This window comes from Centropristis striata, chromosome 10, assembly GCF_030273125.1.
Source record: "Centropristis striata isolate RG_2023a ecotype Rhode Island chromosome 10, C.striata_1.0, whole genome shotgun sequence".
NCBI classification, from domain to species: Eukaryota; Metazoa; Chordata; class Actinopteri; order Perciformes; family Serranidae; genus Centropristis; species Centropristis striata.
In genome coordinates this window covers 30,094,178-30,108,791 of record NC_081526.1, presented here as the reverse complement: position 1 = coordinate 30,108,791, position 14,614 = coordinate 30,094,178, and the positions used below count along the sequence as shown (strand labels likewise).

The window sequence follows — 14,614 nt, the reverse complement described above, 5'->3', positions numbered from 1 at the left end:
TCCTGTGGCAACTTAAGAATGCAGACTGCAGCTGGATGTGTTATTTTGTGGTTTGTGCCAAACGTAACCCAGTTTAAACAGCTAACCACAACACCATGTCAGCTCAAAGTCAACACATTTACAGTTTCTACAATAAGACACCAGCATTGCCAGCCATATTGATGTGTATCCTGACTAAATTTGCTTTATGGGGGGATTTACAGATTGTACTTTGTCTCTGGTTCTCTTGGGTATTTTGATTCAATAGTGTCTTTCTGTAGAAGCTGATTTAAAAAAAATGTGGGCATTAACCCCAATTGTATGCTATCAGGTAAATAACCATATAAATATTTTCTAAAGAGGAAAGACGGAAAAAAACTAACTTTTCCCAGTTTGACTTCATCACAAAATATACCACAGACAGAGCCCGCCAAGTCCAGCCATTAAGCTTGATGACACTCACCGGGCTGTCGTAGACCTTCTTCCACTCGTTCCTGAGCCGAGCCATGTCCTTTCGCAGCCCTTTGAAACGCTCCATTTCATCCAAGCGGCAAATCTCATCCCAAGCCTTCTTTGGGAGCCAGGTGCAGGGATTGGAGTGGGGGTTGTCCAGGCCAACACCACCCGTCAGAAGGAAGCGCCACTCCCCCTCATCCACCTACGACATTAATTACAATCATGCAGCTGTTAAACTATTAAAAAGGAATACTTGAACCTTAAAGTGGCCATTTGTATGTGTTTTGGAAGTATTTAGCTATGAATTGATGAATGAAATGAGACCTTGGATTATACTGCACGAGTTGAGTGAGAGTTTGAAATGGGTGTTTTGATAAGGTTTTGCTGATATGGAACTCTTTTGCCTCCATTTACTTCAATTCAATATTTACTACTAATACTACTACTAATTACTACTTTTTGCCATTTTCTATGCTCAGCTGACTGTGGAGACATGGTAACAAGCAGTAATTAACTGTTAAACAAATGGTCATTTAAGGGTGAAGTATTCCTTTGACACAGTAGAGGATTAACCAGATGTTATGCTGACCAATTTGGGGGTTATCTTTGGATAAAAATTCTATGAAAATTAAAAATACAAGATAGAGAACATTTTATAGCAACCATAAAGAGGGCTGGTTGTGAAAAATGATGCTAGCCAGCATGTTTAAGATGACCATTCCATCATTGCCACCAACAAATAAATCAAACAGCAGTACTGGACCTGTTCTCAGAAAAACATTTGAAGGTTTTTAAATAAAGTGTAAATCTGTGGGTGTGTGAATTCCTACCAGTTTGTTGTGCATGAGCAGATTGACACTGAGGCAGAAGGAGAAGAGCAGCTTATCCTTTTCGAACAGTGAGCGGCACACATTGATGTATAGTGAGTAGGTAAAGTGGTCTCTCAGGATCTGTAGTCTGAAGAATATAGATATGCAAGAAATTAAATAATCTTGTTCCAAACCAAGCAGCGGTCAAAAAAATCATCCACACATTATTTTTAAGTTTACAAGTCAAATAAGATATTTCGAGCGGAGAGGAAGCTTGTGTTTGAGTGACTTGTAGGAATGAGTATTTGTTAGTGCTGCTTACCTCTGCTCCAGGTCGTCGCTCTTGTCTGAGTTGTCAATGGAGCTGACGAAGAGGTTAATGAACCAGGTGAGGGAGTACTGGTACATGGGCTCAATGTTAGCCAGGTCAGCAATGGAGAAGAACAAGATGGCTGAATGCACAGCAATGGGTGTGTATCCCATGCGGGTCTCATCAATCTTCTGCTCTGTCACCTCAGCCACAGCCTGCTTCTTTGTGATCTCGTTGGCTAGAACTTTGGAGCAGGAGAGGATCTCGACGGCCCTCTCGTCCTCCAGGATGTTGCCCTCGGAAGAGGAGAGCACCTCTAAGATTTTGTCCTCAATCTCCTTCAGTTGTCTGACAAGAGTGAGAGGACAATTCAAGGCAACATTTCCACATGAAAGAGGGAGACATTTTAAGACAATTGAAATGATTTGACCTGAGTCTAGCGTGTGCTACTGTACCGTTTGTTTTCTGCTCCCTGCAGGATGAGAGCCTGTTTTTCTTCCTCCAAGTCGGGCCTTTCCCTGGCCACCACAATCCCAAGCAGCTGGTCTTGGATGCCCTCTGGGGTGATCATGAAGTTCAACAGGGTCACCTACAGCACAAAGCAAGACAAACATCAACATAGAATATAGTTTACAGACATAAACACGCACAAACGAGTGCACACGTGTGTGTGTTTGGGGGGAAGGTGTCGTGCCCCACCCTTGCTCTTGGACATATTAGCGAGGTACTTCACAGTGCAGTGTTGATCATCTTGGCTTCAGTGCGAACCTCCTATCCAATCAATTCCAATAACCACTCCAGCCTTGGCAGAGCACAGGTAGGATGCATTTACTTTTTTTTCTTTTCTCTCAAAAGTGTGGAAGTGTGTCTTTTACCTCACAGCCTTAGTCATTCTGCTCTGCACTTACCCGGAGGTTAAAAGCCTATATCTGCTATCTACTCTCTGCCCTAATAAACGAGTGCACTTCTCCGGGGCCTAATTCCATTTCTATTGATGCCGTGGACCCACTCAGCTGGTGGTAAAGACTCAGAGCACATATAAATCTCCCGTTTGTCCTTTTCACACATACACCCTCCTTCTTCGCTTCCCTTCGTCCCTTGAGCTCCTTAAGGGCTGGTTTACTTGATGCTTGCCCTCTTGTATTTGAAAGTATTGCATTTCAAATAGGGCTTAATGGATATAATGGAAGCCCCACATTCAACTGTACTGTAGGCAAAAAAGGGGGAAAAAAAGAGAAATTAAGTCAGTTTTGAAAAATGAGTTGAATCTATCTAATAGCTGCCCATAAAGAGCGGGGCCCTGCAAATAGATGCTTGAAATGTGATCTTCAGTAATGCTTTCCAACCCCTTGCTTCTCTGTAATGCAGTTTCCTTTAATGCTCCCTTTCTTGGAATGCTGTTTTTTTTTCGGAAGACTCTTCCACTGGGGAGGTGGTATCAGTGAATGATGATTCACCTTGTTGCTGGGGTAAAAAGTAGCTGCCATTTGAGTGGTATGATGCAATAAGTGGGTAGCAACAAGGAAAAGTAGGGCTCATCTATCAGTAGAGTAGTCTCCCATATCCAGATGTACCTCCATAGCTGTGTCAGCGCTGGAGAATGATTTGGCAGCATCTATTATCATTCTGGGACAACACTCCGGCTTGTTTGTATTTCTTTGAACCAATCACAATAGTCTTGGGCAGTGCTAAGCCCCCGGATGCATCAATGGTGCCCTTGTGAAATAGATGGTGGAGATAGTGGAATGTGAAGAGAACTCTGTCTGAAATAGCTGTCGGGCTCATCCCAACAGTCTGCATCCAATAGATCAGACAGCATAATGGGGGGAAAGCCCTTTGGAATTTCTAAAATATTTTTTTTGTAGCACAGATAATCTGCTGTTGAGTTCAAGTTTGAAAATAATAAAGACTCTATGCTTTGCGCTAATTGCTTACATCAGACTGCTGATGTGTCAAAAATGACAATATTAAATGCCAATATTTAATGGACATCACGTTTACCATTAAGCTAATACTGCTAACTAACACTAAACACAATATATAGCTGATGTGGATGTCTATATTCTTGCATGTATTTGATCATAAACCAAAGGATCGGTAAAGAATTAGACAAATGAGTCCAGTTTTGACTTGATGATGGCTGGATATAAAGTTTAAGGATCCTTCTGATTCACCCTAAGGGGAACATGAATGTCTGTTGTCAGTCCATCTGATCAGGGGATCCCCAGAGACATAGGGGTAAATCTTCTGGGAATCATAAATGTCTGTACAAAACGTTGTGCCAATCCATGTAGTAGATGTTAAGCTATTTTGACCTGCTAGTGGTACCAAAGGAAAAGTCAGAGGATCACCAAGTTTATTATGATGCATCCTCTGGGAACCAAGAATGTAAAACATTTTCATGGCAATCCATCGAATAGTTGTTGACATAATTCAGTCTGGATCACATTTTTGGACAGACCAATTGGCCTTGAAAAAATAGTGATTCTGGTTGAAAGGTACGAATGGAAATGTGTCCGATATATCAGCTACACATCAGTGATAATGAACTGTGCTGTGGAAAGTCAGTTCTATCATTTGGCTAAATAACAATCACACAGGATAACAAAACAAACTAGGTTGACTGTTGCTATTAGGTGTGATGAAAATAATACTTTAAAGCTAGAGGAAGAGAAGTGTTGTTCCTGTGAGAGCCTGTATTATATTAACTCCTTCTATTAGCTGCTGTTCTGGCAGCAGCTTAGTTGTGGAAGATCCATCTATCCTTAGCTGCGGTGGGATCTGCATAGAAGGGGTGGGTAGAGGAGGCATGGAGGATTGCACAGGGCTTATTGTAACAACACTGACACCTGCTACAAACAGCGAAGGCATGTGGCTACTGTCAGGAAATGCTCTGATTACTGTCATAACTAAAAGTGTGTGCAGGCTCACATCTGTCTGACTGAGTATGTTTCTTTGAGTGTGACTGGTGAGGGAGGCATGGATGTTGAAATAATGGCAGGAAGGGGATTTTGTTAACTGGGCAGTATGTGATTCTGTGGAAAGCTAGTTGATTGTTGAGGCTCATTCTCAGGACATCAAATACTGACACTTTGGGTTGACAAGTTTTTGAGGACCTGGGAATGAGATTCAGAAATGAACTGTCTTTCTCCAGAAACACATACTGTGCCATTAAATCCCTAACAAGCAAATACATATTGTGAGTAGCAGGGGCCTCTTTACAGAAACGTCTTAAGTCTGAAATCCTGTCTTATCTCAGTTTAGGATGACATTTAGGATGTTTCATATTTCAAAAACATGTTTCCTCACTGCATTTAGGGGGGAAAAAACTGTATTTTAGGATCGGAATTTAGCTATTACAGAGCCGTCGGAGCTTTCGAGGTTAGAAAATCATACAATAGGATGCCATTCATGTCCTAAATTCAAAATAAATTACAAAAATAGAAGCACCCCTGCTGTTAGGTTCTGACAACGACATGTTACATTTCCCAAATCATGCACAACAGGTATAAATGGACTGCCAAATGATTAGTTTTCAATTTGATGGACGCTTCCGAAAAGGTGGGGTTTACTCTCTTCCTTTGTCATGATCAATGCCTCCAACTCTGTGTAGCAAAAATTAAAAGCCTATCCTTATTTGTCTTTGATAGCAAGCTAGCTAGCCAGTGAAAATGAGAGAGCCATCTCAAGTAGTGTACGTTCTAATCAAAGATACAGGCACATTTAATACATTCTACACATAGATAGAGGCATTAGTTGGGATTTCTTGAGATTGGACACAGACATGGTTAGGAATTGATTCTGATAAAGGAAGACATGTTTAAAACTAAGAACAGGACAAGCAGAAGGGTATTTACTGTAATAAGGCCCCAGATCTGTTTGTGTGTCTCATTGTGGAATGATTATAACAAATTAAAACTATAAGGACTGTGGCATTCACATGCATTCCTGTTACTGTGGTGCTGACAGCGAACAGTGACAGTGAAGTTGGTGGCAGGCCATTATAACATTTATCAAATGCCATCATTTAAATACACGGAAAAATCCTTCCAGTATAATGTTAAGAGTCGCTGTAGTTTCCATGTTAATAATAGAATGAGTTTCTACAATGTGAAACGAAATAGTAAAAAAAACATACTAGTGCCTGTGGCTGTTTACCACTACGGTACCTTGACGGAGGTCTCAGGCAGATAGTGTGGGTTGCGTAGCTTGGTGGTGATGTAGAATCGAAAGTCAGGAGCATATTCAATGGTGGAGTCTCCAAGGCGGATACACATGGCACCACCCTGTTTAAAGGTCTGTCTCAGCAGCAGAGGCTCCAGGATAGGGTCCAGCTCCTCACCGACATTCTCCAGCAGCACTGAAAGAAAGTTGTTGATTAATTTATATCAGTTGTTTCTTATCAGGGGAGGCTGACTCTTTTTCAGTAATTGTCTTCGTAATTCTTACACATTTGCAAGCATTCTCATATGAGAGCTGATTGGGAACATTTTGGCAACAAAAACACTAATTACCAAAAAGCATTTTCTCACATCACCCAGATCTTGGCATCATTGGTGCCAGATCTCTTTTAGAATACAGTATTTTCTTAAATTATATTGTCTTAAATTATACACTCAAATCTTCAAGCTGTTGCAGAGTCCAGGTTAATATAAAGGTAATCACGCCTTTTCTGAAATCTGTGGCAGCTTTGCGCTAAGCATCAGGTCAGCTAATTATGTAAGTATACAATTACTTTTCTCATGAACTAATATACTTCTTAGGGCTGTAAAAAATGTTATTTTTTACATTCAAAGCTTCTATTGAGGTTTTGGAATAAAGCTTTGAATGTTTATGATGTCACCACGTAAAAGAAAATCCTGAATTTGAATAAAGTCATCGGATTAAATAAATGAGTATTAGTACAACCATTATAATTCTTTTTGTGGGACTTTTCTTAGTTTGTCTCTTTTACATTCCTCTACTGTCAGTGTGTACATCTTCCTGCCTCTGGGAAGCACTCAACAATGTGCCTGTGCAGAACATGCGCAATACCAAGAAATCAGTGATGCAAGTGAAACATTACCAGCAACAATTGCCCTAATCCCATGACATCATTATTAATGTGATTTCACATTAAGTATGATAATGCTGTTCTCATGTTAGGAACATTAGCCCATTAATAATTTACATTATGCTCGAGGTAATAACAAAGTTTTATACAGCATTCAGAAACAGTGACAGCTGATAAACTTTTTCTCCCAGGATAGTGAACCAAATGAGGTTTTTGTCCTGGTACATCACATAGATACTGCTAATAATTTACCATTTTAAACAGACTTTTTATCATTTAATAAACATGAGTCTAGCCTGTTAAGACATTTGTCAGCGACATTTTTTATTGACCATGTAAAAATAAAGAATACTAGCACATAACTGGGATTATAGGATGCAATACAATCAGCAAGAAACTGTAAAACTGTGAAGTAAGAGAACAGGCTGTGGAGGGTGGAACTGGAGCCTCTGGGGACTATTTTGCACCCTGCAAGGACAAGCTACTCTCTGAACTGTTAGCCTTGCAATCTGCCAGTAAGCAAAGACCCAGTCGCTGGCTGAGTTGGGTCATTATTTAGATGTCTTTTTAATGGCTGCATAGCTGTCTCTTTCTGTTTCTAACTCTAATTCCTCCCTTGCTGTTCCCTCTTTAAATCCCCTACAAATCCTACGAGAAGATAAAAAGATGAGCAAACACACACTGGAAAAAAACAGCAGAAAAGATAGTCACATCTCCCTACACACATGAATATGACCCTGATAATGGGATGGAAACACGTTAGTGCGGAACACATAATGGGATTCTCCTGTGTTTTTGTGGATTTACAGTAGTTTGATATAGTAATGGTGCAGTGGGCCTGAATAAAGGCTCATTGGAATGTCTCACTCAGAAACACTGCTAATAGGAACTCTTTCTCTGCAGAACTGACAACAAAGGAGAAAAACATTCTTTGCACAGCTATAATTAGTCCCTGTGGTAAAGAGAGACCTCAGCAGGTGATAACAGGCACTGCAGCAATGTGAATGAGGCACTTACACAGGCAGACTAGGCAGCAACAGCAGAGGCATCACAGCAGAGAAAGACTTATGCTCACCTGGCGTGCCAAACTGAATGCAGTTCTCCAGAGTGCGTACAAAGTCAGCATCAGTCATTTTAATAATATGCAGACTATTGGCCTTCTCCATGTTTTTCACCCACTTGTTGGCCTGGCCCTGGGGATCAATCATCAGAGGCCACCGCCTGGCGTTACTACAAACACACACACACACACACACACACACACACACACACACACACACACACAATTGTAATCGGTGATCAAATGGTGGCGCCTTGTCAGAGTGAGAGATCCTATAACTGTTAACCATGAGACATCATAACAGTAGGGGGGATGTTGGAGGAGAAGAATTGAGATGTAGAGAGGAGCTCAAGGGTGAACATTCACTCTGAGAACAGTTAGACAGCTCACAGCTGGGTGGCACACCAGGGGCCATAGTATTGTGATTAAAAAGCAATGTTGCTGCATCATTTACAAAAACAAGCAGATGCCTTGTGACTTTATTGTACTGCACCTTAAAGGGACAGTTTGGACTTTTTTCAAGTGTGGTTGTAGGAGGTAGTTATCCGTAATCAGTTTATTACTTGCAGTAAATGGTGGCCCCAATTTAGGGAAGTGGGTAGTAGTTCCTGCACAGAAGCTTTGCAATGTAACAATGTGGATGAATGCAGCAGTAATATTTATATTTTAAAAAATCAGTATCAGTTTAACCCCATAGCGTTCTGAACACCATCAGAGGCTGTGGTGGGCTCAGTTTAAAACTACAGTTTAAAGCTACAGTGAAGACAATGGCGTCACATGAAACTAAAAAACCTAGAGAATGCATTGGTACCGTTGGTAGCAACATACTAGTATTTTAGCCAACTAAAAAAGGCTAAAACAAATTATTATCTGCTTAAATGAAGGCTATATTCAGAATATTTTCCCTGCTTTACCCTGCTGTCAACAGCCCTGTTTAAGTATACACAGGGGGAACCAGACTCTACTGACAAAAACATTAATTTTAGCTTGCAGAACACCGGAGATGCTGATCTACTGCCGTTTTTGTCATTTTGTGACTTTGGTGTTTTAAAGGGTTAGTTTAGATTCACATAGCAATGTACTCCTTTTAAACAAAAAGAATAGAAATGTGGAACTTCAAAATAAAGGCTCATTTTAAAGATGATGGTATGTATAGATGTCTCACTTTATGTCAATGATACTGTATTGTGATTTATTGAATCAATATATCAATCCAGATTGTTACACCCCTGTTAGCTTTTGTGTCGGTACTTCTATGTGCTTCTCTAAACTGGGGATGTGCCACACTCCATCTACTATAGGAAATACACAGACTATTGATAAGTACCTCATACAACCCCACTTGAGTAAAACCAAACTATCTCTTCAAGGTTAGATTTAGACAATTTTACTTGGGCTTCCAGGACAGTTATCTTTAAAAATAGGATAGACTGGTTGGTATGGGCCATCTCATTTTAATATTTTAATGAATCATGACCTGATCGTGACCCATTGTGATCCAGGTACATCAGCTGTCAAAAACACAAAACTCCACTCCGTCAAAACTGATTTCTTATGCACAGTTAGTGAGTGAAAAGTGATGTGGCATAAAAAATAAATAGCAGCCAGCAGTTCCAATAAAGATATTCCTGCTCACAGTAACCCCTTTGGGTTTTAAAAAAAAGGGATCGATTGCTTTACCTCTATTCCTGCAACAATTTGCTGGTGTACAGCGTCTCTTAAATGCTGTTTTTATGAAAAGTGCATTTCAAAGCCAGTTTTCAGTTTGTGTTCATGTCATTATGTAATTTTGAGACGCTGTCTAAATCTTGTCCAGACTTTTCTGCCACAACAATTCAAGTACAGCTTTATTATGCACCGCACTGTACAGCTTTATTGTGTGGGAAATATACATTTTGCATTAACACTGGCTTCTGGCAGATGCTCAATATTGAATGACCCAGCAAAAAAGTTGCTCGAGACATCCATAGTTGGTGTGTTAAACTCTTGGCAGTACCCAGACTGTAAGTACTAAGGAAACAGTGATGAATTGTCCTCTAGAGAGAATGCCATGTCAGTGTAAACTCTGTCTGTTTAATACTCACGAGATTATGATACCGTTGTCTATGGAGAAGCTGTCTGATGGTAGGCCGGCGATGGTCCATGCACGAATCTTTACTGGATCGCCCAGAGAGTTCATCAGAGACATGTTGGGGGAGCATGGGATCTCTCTGCTCTTGCAAAGATTCATCCACTCCTCTGTCTGATCCTGCAGGGGAGTACAGTTACTGGTAATGACTTCATTTTCATTTTCAAAATCAATCACGCACACTAACCTGCACACAAAAGAGCATATGCTTGCATATGCAATTCAGCTGTGCACATAACATGATAACAAATCCACTCTCCTCTTTTCTGTTTTCCAGCATCACAATGGCTTCTCATGTGACACTGTATAAAAGATGACCTTTAAACATGTGACGCTCAGCAAAATGAAAAAGCAAAGTGCCTCGAGAGTGTGCACTTTCCACCAAACTGCTCTCAAACATTTGGCTTTTATTGGTCTGGAAACTATCTTATCGAGAATGTCAGAGGGACCTAAATAAAACGATGCTCTAAAACTCTAAACAAAGACTGTACATAAAGAAAAGGCAGAGGAAAATACAGCAATGTACACTCACCAAGTGTGGACCAAGTCATATTCTCTAACAGTAATACAGTGACTATCCACTCCCTCAGGGTACCTGTCTGTAGCTGGAGGTGAAGGCTCCCAGGTAAGCCACAATGCCAGCGGAGATGAGGACGTCCCCAGTAAGGTTGTTGTAGAGCTCTCCGAGATTGACGGCCATTTCGCTCCAGCGTGTCTTCTCTCCACCCAGGCCTCCAATTAGCTGCTCAGCTCGCTCCAGCTTCTTACTGCACAGATCCACCTGGAGGACATCATCAGAGAAGGAGGAAAGGAAATGTGTTGCATTTTGGCTGTTTTTTCCAGGTCAAGGAACAGAATGAAGGTCATGCTAACTGGAGCAAGTTTGTGTAATTTAGAAGTCATTAACGGGTCAATGGGTCATGAGTCATTATCTCTGCCTGGCTGTTCTATCAGTAGCACATTCTCATCTTTCTTTCTTTCATCCAGAACTGTACACTGTCACAGTAACATGACATAGCTAAATACCCATACATATCCATGATCCATCTAAAAAAAGTTTTTTTAACTCAAATGACAACAAGCATTAAACAAAATGTTGAAAATATCCACATGCACACAAACAAACCTGATTCTCCAGTTCAGCTTTCTTGTTTTTGTTCGCTTCCAAAGTCTCCTCCAGCTTTGCGAGTTTATCTTGGACTTCTTTAAGGGCAGCCTGCTTTTTCTGAAGGCTCCCCATGGCCACCTTCAGCTCCCCCTCAGCTTGTGCCAGCTTTTCTTTCTTTGGAGCCACCACCTTGGCCACTCTAAGGGATAATGTAATAAATGCACATTTATAAGCAGTGCAGATACTTGAATGAGCAGCTTGATATCTTGTTGAGCCAACAGTGAAATGAACACTGTGATAATCTTGACAACATTGTTAGTATTAATTGTTTATACATGACAACCTTTAGCTTCGATAAATGTGGGTAATTTAAGATTGTCAGAACAATTGCTGTTAAAATTTCCTTTTAAATGATCTGCATCTTGATTTGGCCTGTTATATTAATCACTTGGCATGTGCATGGTACACTTGCTCCAAGAAAATTATCATTCCTGTGAAGTTACCCCTAACCAAGCTACGTTACTCACTTAGACAGATGAAAGCTCTCTCAAGCTTTGTGACTCTGCATCAATTTTTATAACTGAGAACACGAAAGGAGAAGAGCATTACTTACTTGTCATACTTGTCCATGGCGCACACCCACTTACACATGCCTTCAGCTGCAGTGGATGCAGTTCGAATCTTCTCTGGTACAAAGTCTGGGTTGGTAATGTACTTGTTGCGGATGATGGCGATGAGGTTTTGTGGGATGTTATCTTTGTCATATTCATGGAGGCTTTGGAGAAACCTCATGTCTCCCAGAAGCTTTTTGGCAGGGCCCCAAAAGTCCTCCACTTTTTTACCAGTGGAGGGGTCAGGGACACGATCGGGCTTGATGCCTTTGAGAATGCAGATCGCCTCCATCACCAACTTGACAGCCGGGGGTGGGCTTTTCATGGACTTCACCACTGTAATATCCTGTACATAAAAATAACCACATCTATAGGTCTGTCCATCACTACTCCATTCCAGTAAACTTTGAATCAGATGGTAGTCTGGATGGATTATTGAACAGGCCAAGTGTAAGGGGCCACCCTGGCCTTCACCTACTGTACAAAATGACAATCGTAGAGGCATACATGTATACAGACTACAAAGGGATGCAAAATGACCCCAAGAAAGAAAAAATGACTACTAAGAGACCAAAACAACAAATATATGAAAACAGCTCCAATGAGACATAAAGAGACAACCAGCAAATTTAAAAAAAAAGAGCAAAACACTCAGACACACAATGAATACAGTGAGACACAATTGAACTACAAAAAATGACCACAGAGAAAAAAAACGACAACAAAACGACTCAAAAGAGCTGCAAAAGACACAAAGAGATCACAAAGACATTAAAACAAATATGCATAGAAGCATAAGGAACACAAATAGAAGCTCCTTTTACCTGATTGGTGAGTGTATTCAACGCAGAAAGGGCTGACTCAAGGATAGGCATGGCTACAGCCAGGTCAGCATCACACTCATCTTTGATGGCCTTGGCAGCCATGGCTTGTTCATTGGCAATGGCTTCATCCACTTTCACCACCTTCTCTGTTTCAGCCACCTCAACTGACTCATGCTCTATCACCACCATCATCTCATCCACCTCTTTACTGGCCACAAGCAGCTGTGGCTGTAGAGCCTCCAGCTCAACTTGCATAGTGGCCACCTGGGACGCTGCTGACTCCAGCTTCTCAAGGCCCACCTCATAACGGCGTTTCATCTTCATCACCTCACTGAAACAGGGAGATAAGAAAAATAAACCCTTCTTTTAGTCATGGATACTGGAATTTCTTTTGTGTGAAGAATTGTGCACCTGAAGAAATAAAATCATCAACTAACATACAATGCACAAAGACACTGTATTTTTAATCTTACGCTCTTTTTGTCTTCAGCAGGGCCTTAAAGGTGGAAATGAGTTCCAGGTATGAGGTTGGGGTGACATAGTTGTGGCGCTGCAACTCATTCAGAAAGCGCAGCGATAGGTCTATGGTTGAGGTGTGGAAGTTCTTGCACATGTTGATGCATCCTTCTCTGGACTCATCAGTCATCTCAACGTCCTCCAGGAAGCGACAGGCCACTGCCTGCAGGGCATCTTCTGGCCAGGTCTGATAAGAAAGGAAACATACTATATCCACAGAGTGCATTTTTATCTAAGGTTTTCTAGTAATGTCAAAGAGAACATTTTAATTATTTGTTACGAGTGGCATTTTCACTCCTTGTTATGATGCACTAAACTGCATGCACTGCATATTGTCTCTGTCTTCTGATTCTCTACTGAGGCATGTTTTGATGATTAGAACTCATGCAACATAAATACACACACCTGGAACCAGTTAATGGTGCAGCAGTTAATGAGGGCGGGGAACCGTCTCAAACGGTTCCTAAAGGCGTCTCCGATGGGACTCATGGCCAACACCACATGCAGCTGTGTGCGACAACGCTCTAGAAACATGTTAAAAAGGGACAGGGGGCTGCCATCCGTCTGCTTGTCACGGTCTCGTTGCCGGTCCAACACGCGCATTCGCTCACAGATTTCCTGCTTTTCGTCAACTGCAAACAAGTTAGGCACCTGGGGGGAACCAAAACATAACAGAGAGCTCTGTGTTTGGGTGCTGGCTTTTTAAAATAAAAAAACCTTTTCATTGCTGTATCACCATTCTCTGTATCTTGTCTAACCATGTATTTATCCATCTCTCAATCTACCCACACATCTTTCAATGAGTTCCCATGTTATCTATTCTTCAACTCAATCCAGATACGCCCCATCCTTTCCACTTTACCTCACCAGTGTTGAGCAGGTTGCCAATGTCCTCCAGAAATGACTCCATTTTAATTTGAGTGTCTGTGAAGAGGAAAACGCCATGGGCTTCACCCTGAGTGGACTTCCTCATGATTAGCTTCAGGTCATCATGCCATTCAGTGGGTCCATAGGTCTTGGAGATTTCCACCTGGAAAAGTTCTGCCTCTGCCATGTATGCAGCCAACCGGGTGAGAGACTGTCTCCCGCTCCCGCCCACGCCCACCAGCAGGGCGTGGCCACTTGGCTGCTTAAGGATGCGGGAAATGCGGCACACGTGTTCAATGGCGAAACGGAAGAGCACCAGATTCATGGGCGCTTTGCTGATGTTGTTGTACTCCTCCAGGTGTGACTCCACCACCTGTCGGAGCTGGTTGAGGTTGTGAACTTCGCGGTAGTTCCGGTCTTCACCCTTAGGGTCGTGAAAGTCGCAGAACATGAGGCTGCGCAGGTCATCCTCAGTGACCTTTCCATCATGGTCCTGGTCCAGATGCTGGAAGAGCTGATGGAAGTTTTCCTTCATGTGGCTCTGAGACACCACCTGTAAATGGCTTACCAGCCAGGACCGATCTGTGTCGTGAACCAGTCGATCATAGTATACCCTCAGAACCTGAGGATCAATAAGACAAAGAAAGAGTGAGTGTGAGAGGGAAAGATAAAGAGAGACGGCATCACAGGAAGTTCCAAAAGCACACTACGTCTAACAATCTGTTCTATTTGCAATTTTTGTACGTCATGATATTACTAGGGTGGATTCGGGTAAAGTGGGACACTTGGTAATGTGGGACACTTAAGGTTTGGCTGGTTTATTTCCTGCTTAAAGTAAATATAGTCATTAAAACCTTTACTATTGGTCTACCATGGGTGTCATGTGACTGAAA

The 14,614-nt window shown here is 41.7% G+C and overlaps 1 protein-coding gene across 3 annotated transcripts in view; it reads right to left on the bottom strand.

The window, feature by feature from the left end:
• Positions 1 to 14,614, bottom strand: part of dnah7 (dynein, axonemal, heavy chain 7) — a 94,709-nt gene that overhangs the window by 22,731 nt on the left and 57,364 nt on the right. For all 3 annotated transcript variants that reach the window (XM_059343646.1, XM_059343647.1, XM_059343648.1), the window contains exons 41-54: positions 13,717 to 14,343; positions 13,260 to 13,505; positions 12,812 to 13,041; positions 12,339 to 12,669; positions 11,517 to 11,860; positions 10,922 to 11,102; positions 10,391 to 10,576; positions 9,752 to 9,915; positions 7,683 to 7,837; positions 5,724 to 5,914; positions 2,010 to 2,143; positions 1,567 to 1,902; positions 1,266 to 1,392; positions 443 to 637 (exon numbers count right to left, since the gene is read on the bottom strand). In XM_059343646.1, coding sequence (XP_059199629.1) covers positions 443 to 637; positions 1,266 to 1,392; positions 1,567 to 1,902; positions 2,010 to 2,143; positions 5,724 to 5,914; positions 7,683 to 7,837; positions 9,752 to 9,915; positions 10,391 to 10,576; positions 10,922 to 11,102; positions 11,517 to 11,860; positions 12,339 to 12,669; positions 12,812 to 13,041; positions 13,260 to 13,505; positions 13,717 to 14,343 — 3,447 coding nt within the window. The remainder of the gene's footprint in view (positions 1 to 442; positions 638 to 1,265; positions 1,393 to 1,566; positions 1,903 to 2,009; positions 2,144 to 5,723; positions 5,915 to 7,682; positions 7,838 to 9,751; positions 9,916 to 10,390; positions 10,577 to 10,921; positions 11,103 to 11,516; positions 11,861 to 12,338; positions 12,670 to 12,811; positions 13,042 to 13,259; positions 13,506 to 13,716; positions 14,344 to 14,614) is intronic.